General features: G+C 47.3%; 1 protein-coding gene across 1 annotated transcript in view; it reads right to left on the bottom strand.

The window, feature by feature from the left end:
- Positions 1–21,481, bottom strand: part of MDGA1 (MAM domain containing glycosylphosphatidylinositol anchor 1) — a gene marked incomplete at both ends in the record, with an annotated part of 132,612 nt that overhangs the window by 70,221 nt on the left and 40,910 nt on the right. The window contains 6 exons of the mRNA XM_084285241.1: positions 1,482–1,811; positions 2,181–2,450; positions 6,492–6,624; positions 9,499–9,695; positions 13,628–13,802; positions 16,058–16,197. Coding sequence (XP_084141367.1) covers positions 1,482–1,811; positions 2,181–2,450; positions 6,492–6,624; positions 9,499–9,695; positions 13,628–13,802; positions 16,058–16,197 — 1,245 coding nt within the window. The remainder of the gene's footprint in view (positions 1–1,481; positions 1,812–2,180; positions 2,451–6,491; positions 6,625–9,498; positions 9,696–13,627; positions 13,803–16,057; positions 16,198–21,481) is intronic.

Consider the following 21,481-nt stretch of genomic DNA (forward strand, 5'->3'; position numbering starts at 1 on the left):
TGCCACCTTGGTGAGCACAGGCTTTGTTTGATGGGGAAACATGAAGCTGCCACTGCTGCTCTCCTGCACTTATCCTGCACTCTGGGGAAAATCCACTGGGTTTTTATTTAGGAGCCATGTGTTGGAAGTGGCTCAGTGACTGCTGCAGGGGATGCCGTGATCCGGGCAGCCTCAGCTGCTGCCCATGCTGCTTGGAGGGCTGCTCCAGCAGGAACAATGGTATTCACTCCCTCGATCACAAAGTAGCTCTGCTGGACCAGATTGCTGAAGGGAGGCTTTAAAATGCCCCCCTCTGGCAGCAGCACCCATGTGAGCATGTGGGTCTCACCTCCACCAGGAGGGCCAGAGCTCAGAGCAGCTGCCAGTGCCAGTGGCCAGCTGGCTCCTGGGTCAATACCTGCACCAACAGACCCTGCCCAGCTCTTTGGTGGGATCATCAAGGGGCTCCCGGCCCTTTGCTGCCTCCTAGCCTTGTAGTGTTAAACACAACTGCACTCTGCCATCTAGTGATCTTGGGCAAAAAGGGTTGCTCCCAGCGGCGGCAGCCACACGAGGTTGGGAGACCCAGGTTTGCACCAGGACTGAGGGGTTGGTAGCAGAGGAAGCACCACCACTGACATTTATCAGGTCTGTGGCTCAGTCCTCAGGCTCCTGCTGAATGTGGGTGCAGTCCCTTTGGGAACAGACTGGTCCCAGAGTTTCTGCTGAGTGATAGAGAGGTCCTGAATCCTCAAAGCAGTACAACAGCACTTTCTGCTGGGGTGCTGAAGCAAGCAAGGTCCAGAAACAACACTGGGACCAGCCTGACTAATGGGTTCAGCACAACCAAGGACTGAGGACAAACTTCCCATGAAGGTTCAGGACAAACTCCATGGGCAGTTCATTGCCTCCAAGAGCCCTTACCAGATAACTAGCCTGATGCTGCTTTGTGCCATACCCTCAGGGTGACATGGATGTATTGAAAGGCAGAGCTAGACACACCAACTTCTCCAGAAGCCAAAAGACAGCCCTAAGACCCTGAATTTTAGTCCCCACAGTGACCCACAGACGCACCTATAGCTTAGTGCTGTCCTCACCAAGTTTTGACCCTCAATTTACAAGGAGGAGGCATTTATAACACATGGGCTTCTGCAGAGAGTGCCCAAGACAGACTGAAATTACAATCCTGTGAACATTAAAGTTCTTCACAGAACTTGCTACAACTGATGATACCAGTCTTCTGGCCACAGCTCTGAAAAAAAGGGATGTTCCTCATAAGCAATGCCAAAGAAAGCAAAGAGTTTTAATTCTCTTTTATTCCCTTCTAAGCAAAAGGACTTTTGAAAATTACTGAAATACCACCTCTGCTTTCTTCCCTCAGAATTTGGTGGCTTCTTTGAGCCATCACACTCTAAACCTGTGGGATGGGGGGATGGGGGTTGGGGACAGCTGGTGATGCCAACAGCTCCCCCAGGGTCCCCGGCTGCCACAGAGGGGCTCACCTGTCTCTGAGGAGATGTTCACCTCCACGCTGAGGTCAGGAATGGGTGCTCCCTGGAAGGTGGCCACACACAGGTAGGTGCCGTAGTCACTGAACCTCAGGTCGATTATCTCCAAGCTGCAGGTCACAGGTGGGAGCTCGGGGTCATTCCTGGTGATGAGCAACCGGTCTGAGAACCTGGCTGGCTTCCCATTCTTGTACCAGGAGTAGACAACCTTCTCCTGGGGGACAGCATCCACGTGGCATGAGAGTTTCAAGTCCTGCCCTAACTGGATGGTCTCACTCTCTTTGATCACATCAGGGGTGATTTGGAACGTGGCATTCTTCATGGCTGGGATGAACACAGGTGCAAAACTATTTAGGGAGAGCAAAGTGTCTCACATGGCACAAGATAACAGCCCTCTGTTGCTCTGGTGGGCAACATCTCTGTTCAAAACGTGTCCTGAGACCTTCCGCAGCTATGCTCGTGCAAGACATCCCCAGGGCTCACACCTGGCAGGCTGCAATCATTTCTAGCCCAGGACAGTACTACAGCCTGGGATGAGGCTGGGAGCAGAGAAGATTGCATTATATCTTCTCCAGAATACTGATCTCTGCTAAGCATCACACTCACCCTCAGCTGTACGAGAACGGTCAGGAGAAATGCAAGTCTGGCCCCTTCACCCAGAAAACCCACGCTACAAGAAAAAGAGCAACTTACACCGCACCAGCAGGTTCACTGTCTTCTTGGCTGGGTTCCCCACGTTGTTGATGGCCGTGCAGTTGTAGTAGCCGGAGTCCTCCACACGGATCCTCCAGATGGTGAGGTTGCCTCCTTGCACGAGGCTGTTGGGAGGCATCGGGCCGGGAGAGTGAGACCAAACCACCTCTGGCTGTGGGTCGCCGCCTGTCAGAGAGCACTGCATAGTGATGTTGTCACCGGGGTTGACCACCAATGTCTCATTGACTGACAGTTTCAGAGCAGGTGGAGCTGGAAGAGGACCAAGAGACACTACTGAGCTTAAAAAGGACCCACCCACTCACCTGTGCACAGCTTCATACTTCCTGGGATTTGTTCATCAAAGCCTTCACCATGCACCTGGCCTGGGTAACTAAGAGCCTGAAACAGAGGACCAGAACCTGTCTGCACCACAACAGACCACAAAGAGCAACTCCACAGGTGTCAGACACAATCTTGTATAGACCTGTGTACTATAGACCAAGTCCCGGGGATGCTCTTTTCATGCACAACTGAACAACTGGGAATGATTCGAAATGTCTAGACAACCTTCCCTTTGAATAACCTAGTACGTAGCTTTGGCTTATTTTATTTCTGCACCCTTCTCACTACATCCCCCTCCATGAACTGATCCAAAAAAACCCTCCCTTTGTATTCTCCATTTCATCCCACGACAAGCCTTTTAAAGCCCTTGTCAGCATCATCGCTTGCTCCATCCAGACAGCGCTGAGAAAGTAGCGGTCCCCAGCACAAAGGCGGGGAGTATGTTTTAAGTAACAGCCATAATAATGCAAAATAAGACAATGTTCCATATTCATGAAGCCTGATTTAACAGCATCATTATTTCTGCCTCTCCTCTCCCCGGACCCTGTGTTAATGAGCTGTGCTGGATTGGTGTTGGATCTCTGAATTACAGCCCATACAAACAAGGCAAGGAATGCTCTCCGCTCAGTACCCGCACCATAATTTAGCTGCACCTCTATCTCTAAGATGGAATATTGTTTTGGTGCACCAAACCCAGTGTCCTCTCCCTGGCCATGGCACATGGTATTTGTGCTAGATGTAGCCAGTTTGTGCCTATGGATGAAGGCAACTCCTCTGCCACCTGCACTGGCTGTTTTGAGACCTGTATTGGAGCCTTTGAATTCGGAGAGGCCACGGCCCGAACACAGAGCCTTTAACAGGCTTCTCTGCTGGACTCTTGGAAACTGAAGTTTAATGCTCACTAAGCAGCAACACAAAGAGTTGTGCTCCCTTTTTGGGTGCTGGCTCGTTTCATGAGATGTGGCGAAGCCTGGGGAGGCAGCAGCTTAACAAGTTGTGGTTGGATAGGACACTTCTGTGGTAATGGGAGCTGATACCAGTAGCTGCTCCTGCCCTCTAACACTGAACAAGTCTCAGATAAAGGCACAGACAAGCTGATAGATGCAGCATCTTGCCCGGGGACATCCTCACATCCCCTTCAGAGCTATAGAAAGACTGAGACCAGCTTATGTTGAGAGAGAGGATGTCAGAGTTGGGGAGCAGAAACCAGAGTTCCTGCAGGCTTTGGTTAAGATTTCAGGATCTTGTGTTGTTTGATGTGCACATATCTGACCAACACTCATCTTGCTGAGCAGTGACATGTTCTGGGCAAGGCAAAATGGAAAAGAAGTGACAGGTTGGGCAAGCACTGCCTCAGGGCAGGCTGTGTGTGCATGCAAAAGGAGAGGGAGGCAAACTGCAAAGCAGCCACCCGCTCGGCTTGAGGCAGCAAGCTCCCAAAGCGTGTCCCAAAACGGAGCCCTGGCTGTGGCAGCCTGCACAGGCTCCCACTCCCACTCCTGTCAGCAGATAGAGGTTAACATGCCGCAGACATTGTTATGCAGGAGATGAATCTCATTTATTTGTAACCTGTGGCAATTCCTTTTGTTCTTGGCTCAGAAAACCTGCTGGCGGAGTCTGCCGAGAAGCAAGGGGACCATTAAAAACAAAGAGTCGCTTTCAATTCCCTTTGAAGTTCAATTTGCTGCAGTAAAACTGCAGGAAAATTAACCAGCTGGGCTGCTTAATTTTTCAGAAATCAAGGAAGGGGAAAACATCAGCCCAGCCTTATCGGAGCAGGCGATGACAACCCGGTGCTGAGCCAGCCCCGTGGTTCTGTGGGACCCAACCTGCTGCTCCAGAGCCACACAAGGGCAGGGGGACAGAGCAGGAGCAGGGAAAACCTCCTTCCCACCAAGGCTGCAGGCTGAGAGTTGGTTGCCTGCTGCAAGGGGCACGCTGCTGACACTGAGCTGAGGAGAAGCACATCTCCACACTGCAGACTGTGGTCTGTCCAAAGCGAACCACCTAAGGAAGAGCAAACAAACTGGAGGAGCAGATTCCCTTGGCCTGACATGCCACGACCCACCGACTCCTCTCAAAGCCCACTGTGGCTGGGTCTATAAATATTTAAGAGATCAATTTCCATGCACCTCAGTGCCCTTTGGGCCCTCCTCAGTTACAAAGGCAAAGGCATCCTGAGAGAAGCTGCTCAGCATGCTGGGCACAGCTGAGGCTATGGAGGTTGCTAATGCATGAGCACAAGAGGAAAAGAAGGAATCTATATATATATATAAAAAAAAAAAAAAAGGAGAGAATTAAGACTTTTCTTTAAATATTTTCTTTTCTATACACAACAATACCTACAGGGTAAGTGAGCCAGATAACATTTCATGTTAAATATGCTCCTGTTATTTAACACAAACCCTCTTTTCTGTGTAACACCAGCTTAATTTTCGTGGGTAGCTTTTAATACAATTTGCTAGGAACACATATTCCATAGTCCCTTTGAGTTTGTGGTGTCAGGCTCCACTGTAACTGTGTATAAATATGCATTTACAGCTAAATAACATGAAAGAAAAACTGGATGTATGTGCTACATGGGCCAGGTTCAGAGCTTTGGTAAGTACCCTAAGAAGTTGGTGTGAATTCAGCCATATGTTGGCTTCTGATCTGGCAACAACTTGAAAATACATTTTCCCTGTTAACTCAGTAAAGGGATTGGATTGAAATGAAGGATACTTTCCATGTGCTTGGGCTGGCAGGGGGGAACAGGGTATGGAGAGAATTTATTTATTTATTTTTAATTCTTCAAATGTAAAGCCACACCATGAAAGAACAGCTGCCTGAGATCCCTTTCTACACCTCAAGCATAGGTTTTTAAAGGGAATATTCCTGCATTCTCTACAGTTTCCTCCTGAGAAAAACTCAGGCAGTGATGTGAGCTGCCTGAGATGTGCTCACAGGGATCTTACCACAGGAAGAATTTTTTTTTTTTTTTTCCCAACATTAGCTATATTTCACTTTCTTAAGCTTATTATTTTTCTTCTTTCCACATAAAATGAAACAACTACTGTTCAGCACCCTGGGCTCAGTCAGATCAATAAACATAATTTATACAGTATCAACAATATCCCATCAACAGTTGGCAACATCAAAAGAGTTCTGTTTCCACTGCACAAAGATGACACCAGGGATACAAACTGCTTTGTGCTACATTAGAGAGAGGTGAATAATTCAAACAACTACATTGCCTTTCTTTCTGATCATGGAATACCCCAGAGCCGGAAGCGATTTCCTGACATTTACTTACTATTTGAAAATATTTGACATATGTGGGGACTTTGTCATGCTTTTTTTTTTTTTTTTTGTCATGTTAAATGGACAGTTTGCAGTCAGGTCCTTGCAAGTGTTTGGTATGTGATTTTGGCTATCTGTGGGTTATTGCAAGTCAAGCAATAGGCACCAAATTAATTTTGTTCGCAACTGGAGGCATGCTCAGGCAGTGCCAGCATGGATATCAGCATGTGTGTAGTTGTAAGATTTAATTATTGGGAAGGCAATGGAGATATTTGCTTTCCAGAAACATTGGCACCAGCAGGACCCCTGGGCTGGGAGGCGCTCTGAGCGCAGCCTTGCAAACCAGGCCAGAATCACACGTGAATGAATTATTTGTAAGGACTTCTGCAGCATCTGCCCTGCTCCAGACTGTATCAAATCTATTTTTAAAGTCACTTAGAATTATAAATAAATAAAACAGCATCTGGATTAAAAACTACGTTGTACTTCAACACATACAGGTAGTCTGCTTCAATGATCACACAGCAGGAGCGGCCAAGGCACCAGCTAGAAGAAATGAAGTATTCCTGGCCACAAAACTTCTGCATTAAGGATTTACAACCCTAGCAGCCACACATGTGAACTCGAGGTAGTTCTCTCATCACTGTAGGCCTGGAGAGGCAATGGCTGCTCAGCAGGCCATTACATTACCTGTGGTGTTTGTGAGCCGGAAGGTGATGGACTTGTCGGGGATGCTGCAGACGTTGCGGACAGACACCTGGCATGTATAGCTGGCGTAGTCCTGGGGCCGCAGGTTCTTCAGCTTTAGGACTTTGGTTTCACCCTGGGAATTGGGAGGAAAGAGGGAAGGAAAGACACAGGTGTACAAAGCTCAGCTCCTCATTGCAAGTCCATCCCCTGGCCCAAAGGCTACCAGCAACAACCACTGAAACACCATGAAGCTGTGCAGGCTCCAAGCCCTTCTAGCTCTATACAAAGGAGACACGAAGAGTTTGCAGTGATAGCTCCACCTCCAGGGTTTCTCAAAACACCCAGCAACTGACTGTCATATAACCTGAAAGCAGCGCTGAATGGGTCTAGGCATAATTTCTTGTCAACTGCTGTCAGAATCATCTCACAGAACGCGAAAAGCCTTGAACGTCCAAGAACGGGCCCTGATCTCATGCCGAGATGTCAGTAGGAGCCCAAATGAAGTCAGTGGGGTCTCAACATTGCAAAACCAAAGTAAACGGGAGCAGATGCTGGCCTAAATATGACATGCTTAACAGTTAAGCTTTAAAAAATTGCAGTGCAGGAAAAAAAAAAAAAAAGATAATTCAGAAAAATATTCAAATAACCCTCCCCAACCTTTCTGATCTCCTTTCTCCAGATTCTAATCTCATTTATGCTGGCATAAATCCAGAGTGTCTGCACTGACTTTGATAGCCTTTTCTCGTACTATGGTAACAAACAAACAAACAAACACAAAAATCACTTGCTAGCACTCCATCAGTTACTGGCATGTAGAAACAGAATAAAGTTGTTAAATTAACAATAGACGTGTTCTGTAAATTTTTATTTATGGAATGCGGAAAGCTCTGAGATGCATCCTGTGGTTTGCACACCCTGCAACTCATATGTCTTCCCACGACAGCTTGTCGCTGCTGTTCTCCTTGTGTTTGTCTAAATCTCTTTTGGAGAAACCATTCCGTAATTGCCTGCAAATGTGAGAAGGTGTCAGCACGACAAATCCTCTTGAGACAACCTCAAGGGACTGGGCGATGAGCTCAGGCATGCTAATACACGGAGAACAAGGATCTGAACTGAGTAAATTAGAAAGATAAATACCTAGGAGACCAATAACCCCACGGAAGTCCTGTCCCCTGAGATCTGTTGCTACACCACACAAATGATGGCATTTACAATGTGCACGTCAGCTGGTGACTTACACTGTCGTACGTATCCATTTTATTGATTAGTAAATGTTGGGTAAATGTGTATAAAACTTCAGTGTAAACTTTTGAAAAGCTTAAACAGCAAAGTGTTCACGTCCTTTTTATTGTGAAGGCCTAACCAAACCTGACACTGATAACAGCTTCTCTGGCCTGACTCTCAGACCACAGTACCCCTATGAAGGGTGCTTTGTTAAACATAACTGATTTGAACTCCAGCAAGGTTTGCTGTAGGGGTGTGTTTTGCCTGACTTTAGCTCTTCTTAACCCAAACTCACAGATTTATGCTGGTGCGAGCAGGAGGACTCAGGCACGCCTGAGTGAGCACGGCTGTCCTAACACCCGCCCCAGAGTTGTCCTAACACCCATCCCATGGTGGCAGGAGCATTGCCTGACAGGAGCTGCAGGACCCGGGGTCTTTTACATGTTAATGAAGCACCACAGTGAATTTCTGCCGGATGCTTTATTTAGCTTGAGAAAATGTCTCAAGTTCTAGGATATCCCCTCATTAAGCAGTGTCTCCTGTTAATCACAGTGAGCTTAATGAAAGCTGGAAGTGCCCATGGTGGCTTCCTCTTAGGCCAGGGATGTCCTGCTTTGATGCTGCATAGCACTGGTCAAGGCAAAGCTCTCTTGTGGTCCAAACAGCAGCCCTGACCTACAGTATTTCTGCAAATCTGCTGCAAACCAGCATCTCTGTGCTCTGTCCTAATCCCCCTACATGTTTCCATTCAGCTGCCCATTTCCACAACCTGCAGAGATGGCGCGTTTCAATAAAACATGAACACGACTGCATTAACTGAAAAGTTGCCTGGGGCACCGCTCAGAAATCAAACTCAGCCACAATGTGCTTAGGGCCCAGCTTTGGGAGCACAGGAGAGTAGAATGGTGTGTGGGATGAAAGGGGCACCCTCGGGAGCTGCCCTCCCCTCCTCACACTGCCTAGTGGTCTTCCAAAAGCGCTAGGGCTGGTTGACATCTGAAGGATACTCAGGGTTATAGCATGGCTGAGGATAACATGCCCAAGGTGCTTTGGCAAAAGAAAAATCCCTTCAATCACCCACTGCTTTGTCAGGCTAGTGACTGTGAAGGAAGTGGCATTCAGAGGGGTAACACAGCTGTGCAGGGACAAGTCCAGCACAAGTGAGCAGGGGAAGCAGAGAGCATGACACCTTGCCACGGGACGACAGTCACAAAGTGCCCAGGCAGTGTGGCTGCCACTGTTGCTTGTAGGCATTAGGAAAAACTCTTCATCATTTGCCTCAGCGAGCCCACAGCAATTCCTGACATGGGCTCACACTGCTAAATATAGAGCACTTTCCCTTGTTTATGGAGCTTGGGTGCTTGTTTAAGTAAAAAGTAGCACTGAGAGGTAGAGGAGGCCTTTATTATTATTATTATTATTATTATTATTTAATTATTTATTATTATTTTTTTTTGCTTGGAGAACAGTCTCAGCCATCCAACAGTCATGTAAATTCATTAGGGAAACTGTGGTCTGCTCTCAGGGAGCATGCCAAAAGGGGAAGGGATGGCAAGCCAGGGACTTCTAGGCTGTCGTGCTCCCTCCTGCTGCTCTTTCCCCCTGAGAACCTGCATACAGAAAAAGGTACCACGGCTTCTGGAGCCAGTGCTCCTTCGAACACCCCGCCACTCTCTCCCCAGCATCATAACCCACATGCAGAGAGAAACACCATCCGCTGCAGAGGGCACCATATCACACCACGATGCTCATCACAAGCTGGTGGAGGTCTGCTTTTTTTCACCTGTGTGTAGAGGGGTTCATAGATGTCCACGCCATTGTCCTGACTGTGGGAAAGCGTCTCAGCTCCCCGTTTCCATATGAAGCGAGCTGGCGGGTTGGAGTTGACGGTACAACGGAGGAAGACGGTCTTCTCCTGGTAGAAGCTGCCACGTACATCACTGATGGTCTGGTGAACGGTGAGAACAGGCTCATCTAGATCTGGAAGGAAGGCAAGGAGGGCCGCAGCAGTTGTTAGTGAAGCTTGGTCTGCCTGTACAGCCTGCAGGGTGGATGAAGCTCCAGGGGCCGTAAGGGAGAGGGGAAGCTCCCACACATTTGGCCAAGGACAACTGCTGAGTTCAGAGCTGATCTGAGGGCAGGTAACACAAACAGTATCTAAAGGGAACAGACAGGAGAAGCCAAAATTCTCCCGCTCACCACACAACATTCAGAGAATAGAAAGCACCCTCTGGTTGACAGATCCCATGTGATCCTCCAGTAAACTGGCTGCCTGACACACCCCTCTCTGACAAGTGGGCTGTATAACCCTCCTCAGAGACATCCCACACCCCAAATCACCATTCTGCACTTCAGTGACAGGCCACAAGGATCCACAGTAATTCTACTCCATCCTCATTTCCTCTGTTCCCACTTTGCACTTCTCAGTGTTCTCCTGAAATCACAGGGCTAAGCCCATGGCTGTGAGATGCCGGCACAAAAGACATGACAAACCTTCAAGTCAAGGGGTGAGAGTAGAAACCAAGTCAAGATCAAGGTCCTACATAGGAGCAAGTCTGGTGGGGTGCCACAGGAACATGAGATGCAAAACATAGTGACAGGTGTGCACAATTTCCCTTGTTTTTCCTATTAAAGTATCCTCTGTGTATTTTCCCCTTTCCAAGGTCTGCACTGACTCTCCCTCTTCAGTAGCTTCTACTCAATACACCCCTACTATCCACCTCTAAACTGATCAGATTTCTTTCTCTCTTTACAGAAAATACTCCTTCCTTCACCATACCTGCACCAGACACTAGCCCTCATGATCAGAACAATGGTTATCAATAACTTCACTTGCAAGGAGGAGGTAATAGCTCTGCAGGGAACATACTTTCTCCCTCTACCCAGGGCACGCTGCTCCCTAGGGACTGCCTTCCTGCTAAAAAGGGGATCGTTTTCCGGGGCTTTTGCACCAGCCACCACTGTTGAAACATCAAGGAAACATGAGGAGAACCTCAGAGGAGGTGGATCTCCCTCCGTCCAGAACCACTTTGAGATTGATTAGGGTTAAATGTAAAGATCCCACCTTACAAGATGGAACCAGCTAGCTCTCTAAAAATGAAATCTACCCCAATGCCCTTAAACATGCCTTGTAAAGTGTCTGTTGAGCTCAGTGAAACAATCCTGTGCTTTCAGCAGCCTTATGACCCCATCTTCAACTGCAAGAAAACTGAAGCACATGCATCCATTATGCCCTTGTGCTGCCAACACTATCTTCCACACACAGTAGCAGAGAGGACGCAGACACGTGCCTATCACCTCCAGCCCTCTCATGTCACCTAATTTTCAAGATGTTTTATTCTAGAGATTTGCAAGTTTGTAAGTCTGTCTCCCAGGAAGGAAGTGGAGGAGCAGGGATGAGTTCCTGTTAACGTGTCATCCAAATAACGTATGTTCTGTGCTGAATCACAAGTGTTAAGTGGTGGATTTGCATATTTTAATGAGCTGTATGCTTGGTAGACGGCACTTGTAATGGGACACAAGATTTGTTGGCTTGACCATACCATAGCTCAGAGAGATGAGAAGAGCTGTTAACTGAATGTTGACAAGAAAGGAGAAAAAAGAAAAAAAAGAAAAAAGAAAAAAGAAAGAAATAGGAAAAAAATGTAGAAAACATACAAAGGTGGAGAAAAATGTCCCCTCTCCATAAAGTGCTCCCTCTATGTGTCCATAAGATGACTAAATTTCTAAATTTTACATCAAATTCTCTTGGACCAGGTCTTTGGACACAGTTTTTTCTCTTTGCCCCTTCTTTATTCCTTAATCCCCCTTTATTTGTTCACACTTTCCAGGAGCAAGTCTGTAGCTAGCATCCCTCTGAGGCCCCATTTCTCAGAAGGATGCAAGGCAAAACACTTCCCTTACCCATCAAAGAAGATGCTCTCCATTCAGTTCTGCTGACTCCCAGCTACTCCTCACAGAGAAAATATCTTCCTTTTTCCTGCTAAACCTTTCCCCCTTCAAATCTTTCAGCCTTCTTTAATAGCAGTCAGCTCTAAGCCTAGTCCTCCTGAGAAAAGCTAAAATAAGACCTACGACAGTATACATGTCCTTGATGTACGAGTAACGCCACTGATGTCAGTGAGCTGCACAAATGATAAATTTGGCCCAAGGCTGCTCATGGAGATGATCACATGGGATGTTTCATGTGCAATATAAGCTTGTAAACATCCATTCTTTCTTTCTCTTTCCTTTCCCTCTCTCCCACATGGAAATACTCCACACGGCAGCTGTCTCTCTGCCAGTGCCTAGCCAATACTTTAAAGCCTCACTCAACATACAGTTGGAGCAAAGGAATAACTTGCTACACAGGTTAGTGCTTCGGTATTGATATCCTCTTGGCACCAATGATGCTCTCCACACAATCTGGCTGTCTAATACTAAAAGAATGAGTGAGGACTAGCCCTGGCTGTCAAGGACACCAAGGTCCACATGAGAGTGATTACTTACCTCTAACGACAAATCAGGATGTAGGGAAAAGAGGGGTTTGTTTTCAAACTCTGGTTCATTCAGATGAAGGTTGTCTGGGTGAGCGTTCAACAAAAACTGTGGCTGTTCCTATGTGTTCCCTTGTACTTACTGCAAATACCAGCAGAAAATAGACTCTCCTCCCCAAAAACCAACTGAGCAGAATAGAGGTGTGTTACCAAGTCCATCTGCAGAGTAGATGTTAGTATGAGAAAGCCCTTGGCCACCCCATTAGCCCCATAGTTCTACAGGTCAGAGCTGCACGAGGGACCATGGGATGCTACATCACTCTAGCTCCAGTCTGCACTCCAGAAGTAAAGGGAATGCCTGCAGGCCGTAAGGAGAGACTCGTGCCACAGTTCTGTTCCTATAGACACAGGCCCTGGCAAGGAGTCATACTGAGGACTGGGAAAAACAAGTTCCTTTCGTTACAGAAGGCTATTGTACACTGCACCTCAGTACAGAGGACTGTCTTCCTAAAAGGGCCTTGGGAACAGGGGGTGATGGGTTAGGATTGTTCCAGCTAATTATTATAATTTATAATAATTTGCATTTTTTTTTAGCATCAACCTCTTGCTGGCTAGGCCTTCTCAGATGATGTGAGTGAGAAGAGGGATTTCTTGTTAACAGAGCTGGAGGAAACTGGAACAGTGGATAGCATAGGACAATGAGCAGAATCATAATATTCCTCTAGAGGCCAAATCTCCTCAGAAGTTGCCTAAACTTTAAATCTCCAATTCCCCCTAACAGGGGATATGTAATAAGTCTATTTTTCCTTCCTTTTGATCGCAACAGCCCCAAAATAAACATTAAGTCAGCACGAGAAACTACCAAATCTTGGGGTGCAAGGTGGCATCTGCAGGACACAAGACAGACAGGCATTGCAAGCAGCCAGAGGAATGTTGAGCCACTGCTGAAACCAAGGGATCCTCAACAGATTCCCTCACGTTTACCCCTTCTCAACACAGCTTTCTCAGGTGTATCCCAGAATCTTTTGCTCTGTTACCACCACGCTGTATTTAGCAATGGCACTGGTTTCAGAAGTGCTCCATGCACCTGAGGCACTACTGATTCCAAGAAGCAAACCAAGTCTTATTCAAAATTAAGACAAAGAAAGCAGAAGCCATCTACAACGCCACATGCCACACAAGTGCTAGGTACCCCTGGCAGTGACAGACATCACAGCACTTAGATAAGAGTGGTCCACGTGGACAGGCAGAGCCATCTTTTTCCCATATGGACCTGATCTCCTAGGGAAAACGGACCCTGGGGACACCACAGTAGTCCCTTTGCTCCTGAATGAGATGCGCGTGGTCCTAGGGCAATGCAGCTCCCTACTGGCCCCGCAGCAAAGCAGAGACGCAGTAGAACTGTGGGAAGGTCTGGGTTGCCGCTAAACGACTTACACTGCACATCTACTCGAATGGACTTGATGGCTGGGACCCCAACCCCATTTTCTGCTTTACAGTAATAGCGGCCCCCCTGCAGCCTTTGGATCTTCTCAATCCGCAGGGTCTCGTTAAGCACTGACGTCTCTTGGAATTTGTCCGATGCGCTGCCAGCGGTTTTGGTCCATCTCACCTGCATAAGAAGAATGAGGGAAACACAAACTGTCAGTGGCACAAGCCAGAGATCCCAGAGAATGGCTGCAATAACTTTTCTCCTTCTCCTTTTCCTCCCCAGTCAGTCACAAAAGCGGTCCTTACAACACCACTAGACCTTACTAAAGTTCAGCTGCTGATCTCAATATGTCTCAGTAGACCATCTACTAATTCTGACCCATTGCCAACCCCCATGTCCTAACACCTGGGGTAACCCTTCAGTTAACCAAACACTGCATATTCACCACTCTGGTCCTGCAAACCCCAGCAATTTGCTTAGTTTAATACCACTACATGCACAGCACAGGACTTTCAGCATTAAGCCTCAGGATCCCACATGGCTAGCGGGCCATGAAGCTACAGCAGACATCAGCCCACACCTACAGGGCTTTTATTGCCGTCAGCACTCTTTCATCTTTCTCTGGACAGCAATGTTATTTCTGTTGTTTGCTTTTCCAAGAGTTGAAACCGCTGTTACTATCTGGCTCTAGCCTCCTTCCCACAGGGAACCCCATGTATGTTATTTTTCTAAAGTCATTCTTCTGCAGTACACAAACTTTTACCTTGATTTGGAAGCTACAGAAAAAGAAAAGGGGAAAAAATCCTTTTAGATTACAGTCTGTCTTGCATTTTTGGCCGTATGTTACATGTCTTAAGATCCTGGCTGGTGGGAGCAACATAGTGGCATGGTATTTCATGGTGAACAGTGGCAAAAGAACAGCACTACTAAAGACTGAAGGGTATTTCTTATGTCTGTAACAAGGTATAGTCCAAGCAGTGGAAGTACAAGCTTGCTCTCATTTTCTGCAGCCCAGACAAAAGAAGAGAGAGACAGCTTTTCTCAGCTCATTGGTGCCCTATCTCAAAAACCTGCCTTATAAAGACTGGTGACTCTGATGCTCTCCCACAGTTGTGCCATCTAGATTCTGGGGCTGAGATCCAGCAGGTTCTGCCAACAGAAAGGAGACTGATTTTCATTCAACTTTGGCCATGGATGAGAAGAACCAGATACCTTGACCCCGTATCTCAGGCTTTGCTTAAAGCTAACTGCCACCACCTGATTGATGCTGATGCTCTAGAAAGAGCATGGGTGTCTAAATCCCAGTCCCAGAGCACCAGGCTGAGCAGATTTTTGGAGCTAATGACCATGGATTTATTTAGTCTTTGTAGGCTTATTATGAAATTGTCTGAGGGCCTCAGGACTCTCATAGTCTCATGTTTGCAAGGACACTTCAGCCAGCTCTTTAATCTTTCCAATTTCAATCTCATTTAAGTATTTTGGCCACATTTTCATGCTTTAATGACTGGCTGATAGAAGGGAAAAGAAAAGATTAAACAAAGGTTAGGAAAAGAGCTTAACTGTGGAAGAAATCTATCCATGAGGAGGGAGGGCAGAAATAGGACACATGCCATATTTTATGAACACAGGTCCCAGCCTCCCTGGTCATGCCTGGTTCTACACTCCATTGTCTCCCTTGTGTGTCTGGGCAATGACAATCTGCAGTGTTGCCCACTAGCATGCTGTCTGCATCAGGCTCTGCTCCAGAAATCTCTCTGACTACTCAGGCTCAAATCCCCACACCCTGCCAGCACCTTCCCACGTGTTCAACATCCTTAGGCAGGGCCAGCCCTACCATCTTCCTCCTTTCTGATGTCCACAGTTATCATCCAGCCATCACTGCCACAAGCTTAGCCTGATCATTCTTGCTAACCTGGTTTAGATTTTTTTTTTTAAATGTTTCTAGGATATGCTTTGATGGATAAGCCATTTTAAATCCTGCTGGCTGAGTCTCTCTCCCTCTCCTTTGTCAACTCCTCTAGCCAGGCAACTCTTTACAAGAAAGTCCATGGAGGGGTTGATTGATGTACGCAGATGTGTGGCTTCTCATCATGTCTTGGACTGTCAGGATTGGGGAAGTGGGTCAAGAAGGTGCACATATCATACTTGGCTCCCTTGAGTGTATTCTGTCACATCCAGCCTCCCAGGACACACCAGCTGCCTCTCCTGCAATGTTCTGTCCTGGAGCAGGCAGACCCATGCTCTGGTCCTTCACATACTGAAGACCACTAGAAGTTCTGGCTAGGCTCCTGCAAAATTCTTTGGACATATTTCTTGAAAGCAAGGCTGGCTTCTTTATACTTTAAACAGTACTTGTGTTATAGGGCAACCCTACTTGACTCCAACACGTAAGATGAAGCTGGGCACCCTGCTGACAGGCCAGGCTGAAAGCTTACCTGTGGCCGGGGGTGTCCTGTGACCAGACACTGCAGGACCAGCGTGTCCCCCTCCCGAATTGTGTAAACACGCTCGCTGATGTTGTCCTCCTTCACCACGCATGCCTGCCCAGCATGGATGATTTGGGCCTGAGCAGGAGCTGTGGGGAGGAAAGAGGAGGTAAAGAGGGAAACAAGCAGCACCCCAGGCCCTTGACTCCACCACCCATGGTGGCTGTTCCCACAGCAGGGTGGAGGAGCCACCTCTTTGAACCACAGAGGGGAAGAGTCAGACAGTGCTGTGCACGAGACACAAATGTCTCAGGAAATGGAGCACTGAGAGCTCTTCCCCGTCTCCTGAGGGGCTGGTATCAACTCTTAGTTTAAATCTTTTGGTGCTGTTCGGATTAGCAGCTCTAGGCACTGAACGCATGTGGAGCTTTCCTAAGACCTGCAGAGCGTCCTGCACAGGCTTGAGGACCAATGCCTTCCTGCTCTCACCTCGCCCAGAAACAAGCATATGCAAGCAGTTAAAGCAGGGACCTGGCCAAATCACATCTGCTCTATGTCTAAAACAGGCCTGGCAGCTGTGATTTACCATGCAGGGGAGCATAACAAACAGCACCTATGTCCCACTGCAGCCCTGACTAGCAGCAGGAAGAGAGAAGCTGTAGGAGAAGAGGATCAAATAAAACAGCTCTGGAGGCCTGCACGAGCAGGCCTTGGCTCCCTACTCTGAAAGCGCCTGTGTGATCACCAAAGCGGCTGAGATGTATTGAAGGTGACTGCACAGCCCGATGGGACACCCGTGCTTGTTCGAGGGGAAAACTCCAGTCACACTTCAAGGAACAGAGAAACCCACAAATGTGTCTAAGAACCAGTACCTCAGTGACAGTCCCCCTGGGATGCACTTCCCTGTCGTGCTACAACGCTTCCAGGTGACTCCAGAGCTGCAGCTCTAGTTCCCATTAGTGAAATACAATGCAAACGAACCAGCCACTGAGGAGGTGATCAAAGGCTTTAAAGCAAAGAGCCTTCATGAGCCTTCTGAAACAAGCACTGCTTTTTCCACAGCCTGTTAAAGCTGAACTGAGCACCCACTTTTTCAAAAAGGTTAGCTGAACTGCTGAACTTCAAGATTACTTTTTTGTTTTTTTTTTTTTGAAAGCATATTTTTGCTCTGCCACAGGCATGACCAAAATGCTTTAAACCCACCCAGCTGGGAAATGGAAGTGCTCAAATTTATACTGGTTTCATCCACCAGCAGCACAGACCAAGGGCAGGCTGGGCTTGGGCAGCAGAGAAGATCCGCCTTTGAGGTCGGCCTCTACAAACGGGTGTCACCACATTGCACTGCTCCCTGAGCAGCAGGGACACAAGAACGGCCCCAGGGCTAGTGGGGAGCATGCTGCTCTCACTGCTAGGATTTTCCAGCCTGCCATAGCCACGCAGCACGCTGGCAGCAGCACTGCTCAGAGAGCAAGTTACTCCTTTTTGCACCTCTTCCTTTCAGCTTAGTGCCACTTCGTTGGCAAAATTATTTTGGCCTTTTGCTACCCTAGCCATGACTAAGTGAAGCAAACCATTTATTTGAATAATATGATGGCACAAACATAGACAAATCCCTCAGCTTTTCCCATCTTCAGGGCTCATAGGAACATGCCTACCGTCACTTGGACACCATGCAATACTGAAACCACTTAGCAGGTGAGTGACCTTCCCTGCCTCAATGGCAGAAGATCCTTGTTAAAACAGAAGAAAGAAGAAATCAGAAATCTGTATATGCACAGGTATACATGTGCATATGTATACACTTATTAAGTAATGCAGTGACTTATCAGGAAAAGACATCATGATTGCTTGTCAAGTGAACAATGGCAGAGGAGCTATTCAGATGAACATGTAACCTTTGCCAATACACCTTAATCCAAAAGACAGTCTTATCATGCTGCTTCAGCCCTCAGATCAGTCCTCTGCAGACATGCTATAACACACATGCACCACAGAGAATTGTTCACAATGCCATGACCCAGTCTGTGATGCTGAAGACTCCCTGCTCTACAATTAAAGGAGACAACCTGTCCCTTCCTATCCTGGAGCATATTCTCCCTGTGACCTGTGCTACCTATTTTTTTCAGTGGGATCCTGACACCCTGCAGCAGCAAAGCTCTTGAAATCTCTCTACACTTTCTCTGGGCTGCATTTGCCGGCTGGTGGCTCTGTTCTCCCTTTGCAAATGCAACCTTGCTGCAAAAACTAATTGCCAGCCACCCCATGGAGAATTAGAATATTTATCTGCAGCTCTAGCTCTCAGTTAAATGTTTCCTTGAGTTGCTCTGCCATACCCCATATAGTGCACAATTTCTCTAGCCTTAACTCTTTCAACTTGTGTGCTTCTGCCTTTGGCCATCCTGCTGCCATACATTCACCTGTCTTCTGTAACCCTTGTCTGCCACCTGCCTAAAGGCATTCATATGTGGGGAATTTCTACAGCAATGCCATTAAGTACAGTGGTATGGGACAAGAAAGCTTTTGTCTAACTACTTGGGTGCCAAAATACTTTGCCACCATCATTGTTGCCTGAGTTTGATAGAAATATTATTTAAAGCAATCCTTATTCTGCAGTACAAAGCATTATATGGCACTAGCAAAACGACGATGTTAGAAATAGGCCCTGCATCACAGTTTTGTTCTTCTCTCCCAAATCCCCCGTAGGCCCACTGGGCTGTCATGAAGCTCAGAAGCAAGACTGTATGTTCAAGCTTTGTTTGTAGGTGCCTTAACTTGCCTGTGTTACTATCAGTAATACCTTCAGCTATGTTTAGTGGAAAGGGACATCACTTTAAGTGAATCCCCTCTGTTCAAGCTGTAACATCTCTCTTGCATTCACAACATCAGGTCCCCAGCAAGACCAACAATTGTTCTGATGTGTTTTAAACCTCATATGAATCTAAATGTCTCAAAAGTGAGCCCAGAAAGCCTGGGGTTGTCTTGGAGAGAAAAGCATTCAGGGAGATGGAATAGGAGGCTGAGAAAACTGACATTGGTGGAGGTGTGGGGGCTCAGCAAGGGACCAACCCAGCTCCTGAGGGATTGCGTTAAATCACAGGATGAGACTCTGGAAGGCTTCGGTTCTAAGCTCAGCCTGCCACAGCATGCAGAGGCTGGGAAAGTCACCTCATTCCACGTTATGAATGGGCAGAGAGATCGTGAGGATTAATTGCACTTTTAATGTGTTTGAACAGAAAGAATACATTATTGTTTGACATCATCCTAGGTCTCCTGGAGGATTTCAGGATGCAGACAATTTGCGCATTGCCAGGACAACAGGATGGCAGGACCATGCCTGTCAGAATCACCTGTTTCACAGAAAGCCCTTGGGAAGGAAAAGAAAGGCTGGAGAATGAGGCCAGGTGCTGGAGATGAAGCAGTAATCTCATCCATTCTCAGTGGTGCTCCACAAGGAGTGAACCTTGCACAGATATAGCCTGCCCTGCTAAGCTCTGTGGAGCAGAACCAATCTCCTCAGGCTGGCAAACCCCAAAGCAGATGGACAAGACTGAACCCTGGAGACTTCTGGGGAGTAAGAAGGGCCACGTTGTTCCCTGCCCTTTTTCCCATAATTTCCATGGATAGATGCATCATCACTTCCATTCCACTTCCAGGTGAGAGATCAATTTATGGAAGGCTCCCAGCGCAACACACAGCAGCGAAACTGAGCCAACCAACTTTTTAGAGCCAGACACTTTGCCATTGAAAATTCAGGCTTTGAACCTGCTCCATTAAGCCCTTCCTCTGGAAAGGGCTGACTTGCAGTACATTCAGCATCTGCACGGAGATTTCCTACTATGCTTTCCACTTGATATATTTACACATTAAAACAAAAGGAAATTGGAATGGGTAAAGTAATTTTATTCCCAATGCAATGTACTATACGATGTTATTATTACCATAATCTGGAAAGTTTATGACACTCCTGGTGCTTAGAGGTTGCTAATATCATTAAGAGGCAGAAAAGGAGAGAGATTTTTTTTTTTTTTTTTTTTGAGAGGACTGAGTAATGTGCATTTGGTTCACACATCTAGCCACTTCATCTTTTTGAACCCGAGATCCCATCTGTATGATGACAGTGATGAGAACTCCTTCACAGAGAGGGTGGTGGGAGATGGATCCTGCATTGCCAGGAGCCAAGTGAAAATCCATAGCTCAAGGAGGACAGAGCGAGATGGGGGCAGGAGATGGGGAGCAGAGATAGACAAGCAGGGAACAGCATCCTTAGGGCTCTAACAGTTTATTATCTGTTCCAGATATATATGTCTCCAGCCCATCAGTCTGCAACTCAGAAGAAGAGCTCTGAACACGCAGCAGCACACAGCCCTCCAGGCACACCAGAGGGGCTGGCTGGTGTGCCTGGTCCCCCTGCACACACTCCTGCAGTCACGGTCAGCAGCCATCAGGACAACCACTCATCCCTTTTATAGCACTGTATCAACTACACTGCCACATTTACCACCTGCACGTGTCCTGCATACAATGATGAAGAGCATTAATCTCCAAAGCTGCTGGCCTAGGTCTCATGGTCATGCACCCCTGGACACAGCAACCTCCCCCAGTGCTGCCCTCCTGCTGGGTGCAGAAAGGGAAGCTGTGGCTGAGCTCTGCCACATGGTGCCCTCTTGCATGCCTGGTGTAATTTTAACATCAGGCTCTTCTGGAAGTATGTGCTTGAATAAGAACTTAATCAGTGACATCTGTATGTGACTTTTGTTGCTGCATGGCCGCTCTCAGTAGCAGCCTGCCCATGGGTGGCACTGCCCTATGGCACTGTTTGTTTCAGATGCTGCAGTGCAAAACACCCAGGGAGCATCTCAGGCTTTGAAGTCACCGCTTTAGCATTTTATCCATCTTGTTCATACAATGTGCAACACTCTGCTTGAAGAGGAGGCGGACACAAACATGAAGACCTTTGAGAAAGAGGTCGTGTCCCCTTAGCAGGGCACAAAGAGAAGCAGGGCACAAATAAAGGGAAGAGACACTGGCAACACTCAGCAGGAGCGAGGAAGGTCTAGTAGGAGGGGAAGGGTCTGCAGAGGCCATGTCCTGACAGTCAGAAAAAAACATCCTGCTTACGCCTGCCCTGGGAAGGGATGGCAGCTGCCTCGTTGTGTGGTCTGTCACTATTCAGCTGGTCTCATTGATTGCTCCACAGTGGATGAAGACCACAGGCCCTGCCGAAAGTATCAGCTAAACAAATTAACCAGGCCAGCTCCAGCCCACAATGCTGGGCAGGATATTGATGGGCCATTTGAAAAAGAAAACTCACTCCAGCTTGAGGCTGATTATGGAAATAATAATACACAATCAGTGTCCATTAACACTGTCAGGAGGGCTGCAGATCAATAGTGTATTAATGGCTAAAGAAAGACTGCCCATACCTACTGGCAG

The sequence above is a fragment of the Netta rufina genome, assembly GCF_964035555.1.
Source record: "Netta rufina genome assembly, chromosome: 3".
NCBI lineage: Eukaryota > Metazoa > Chordata > Aves > Anseriformes > Anatidae > Netta > Netta rufina.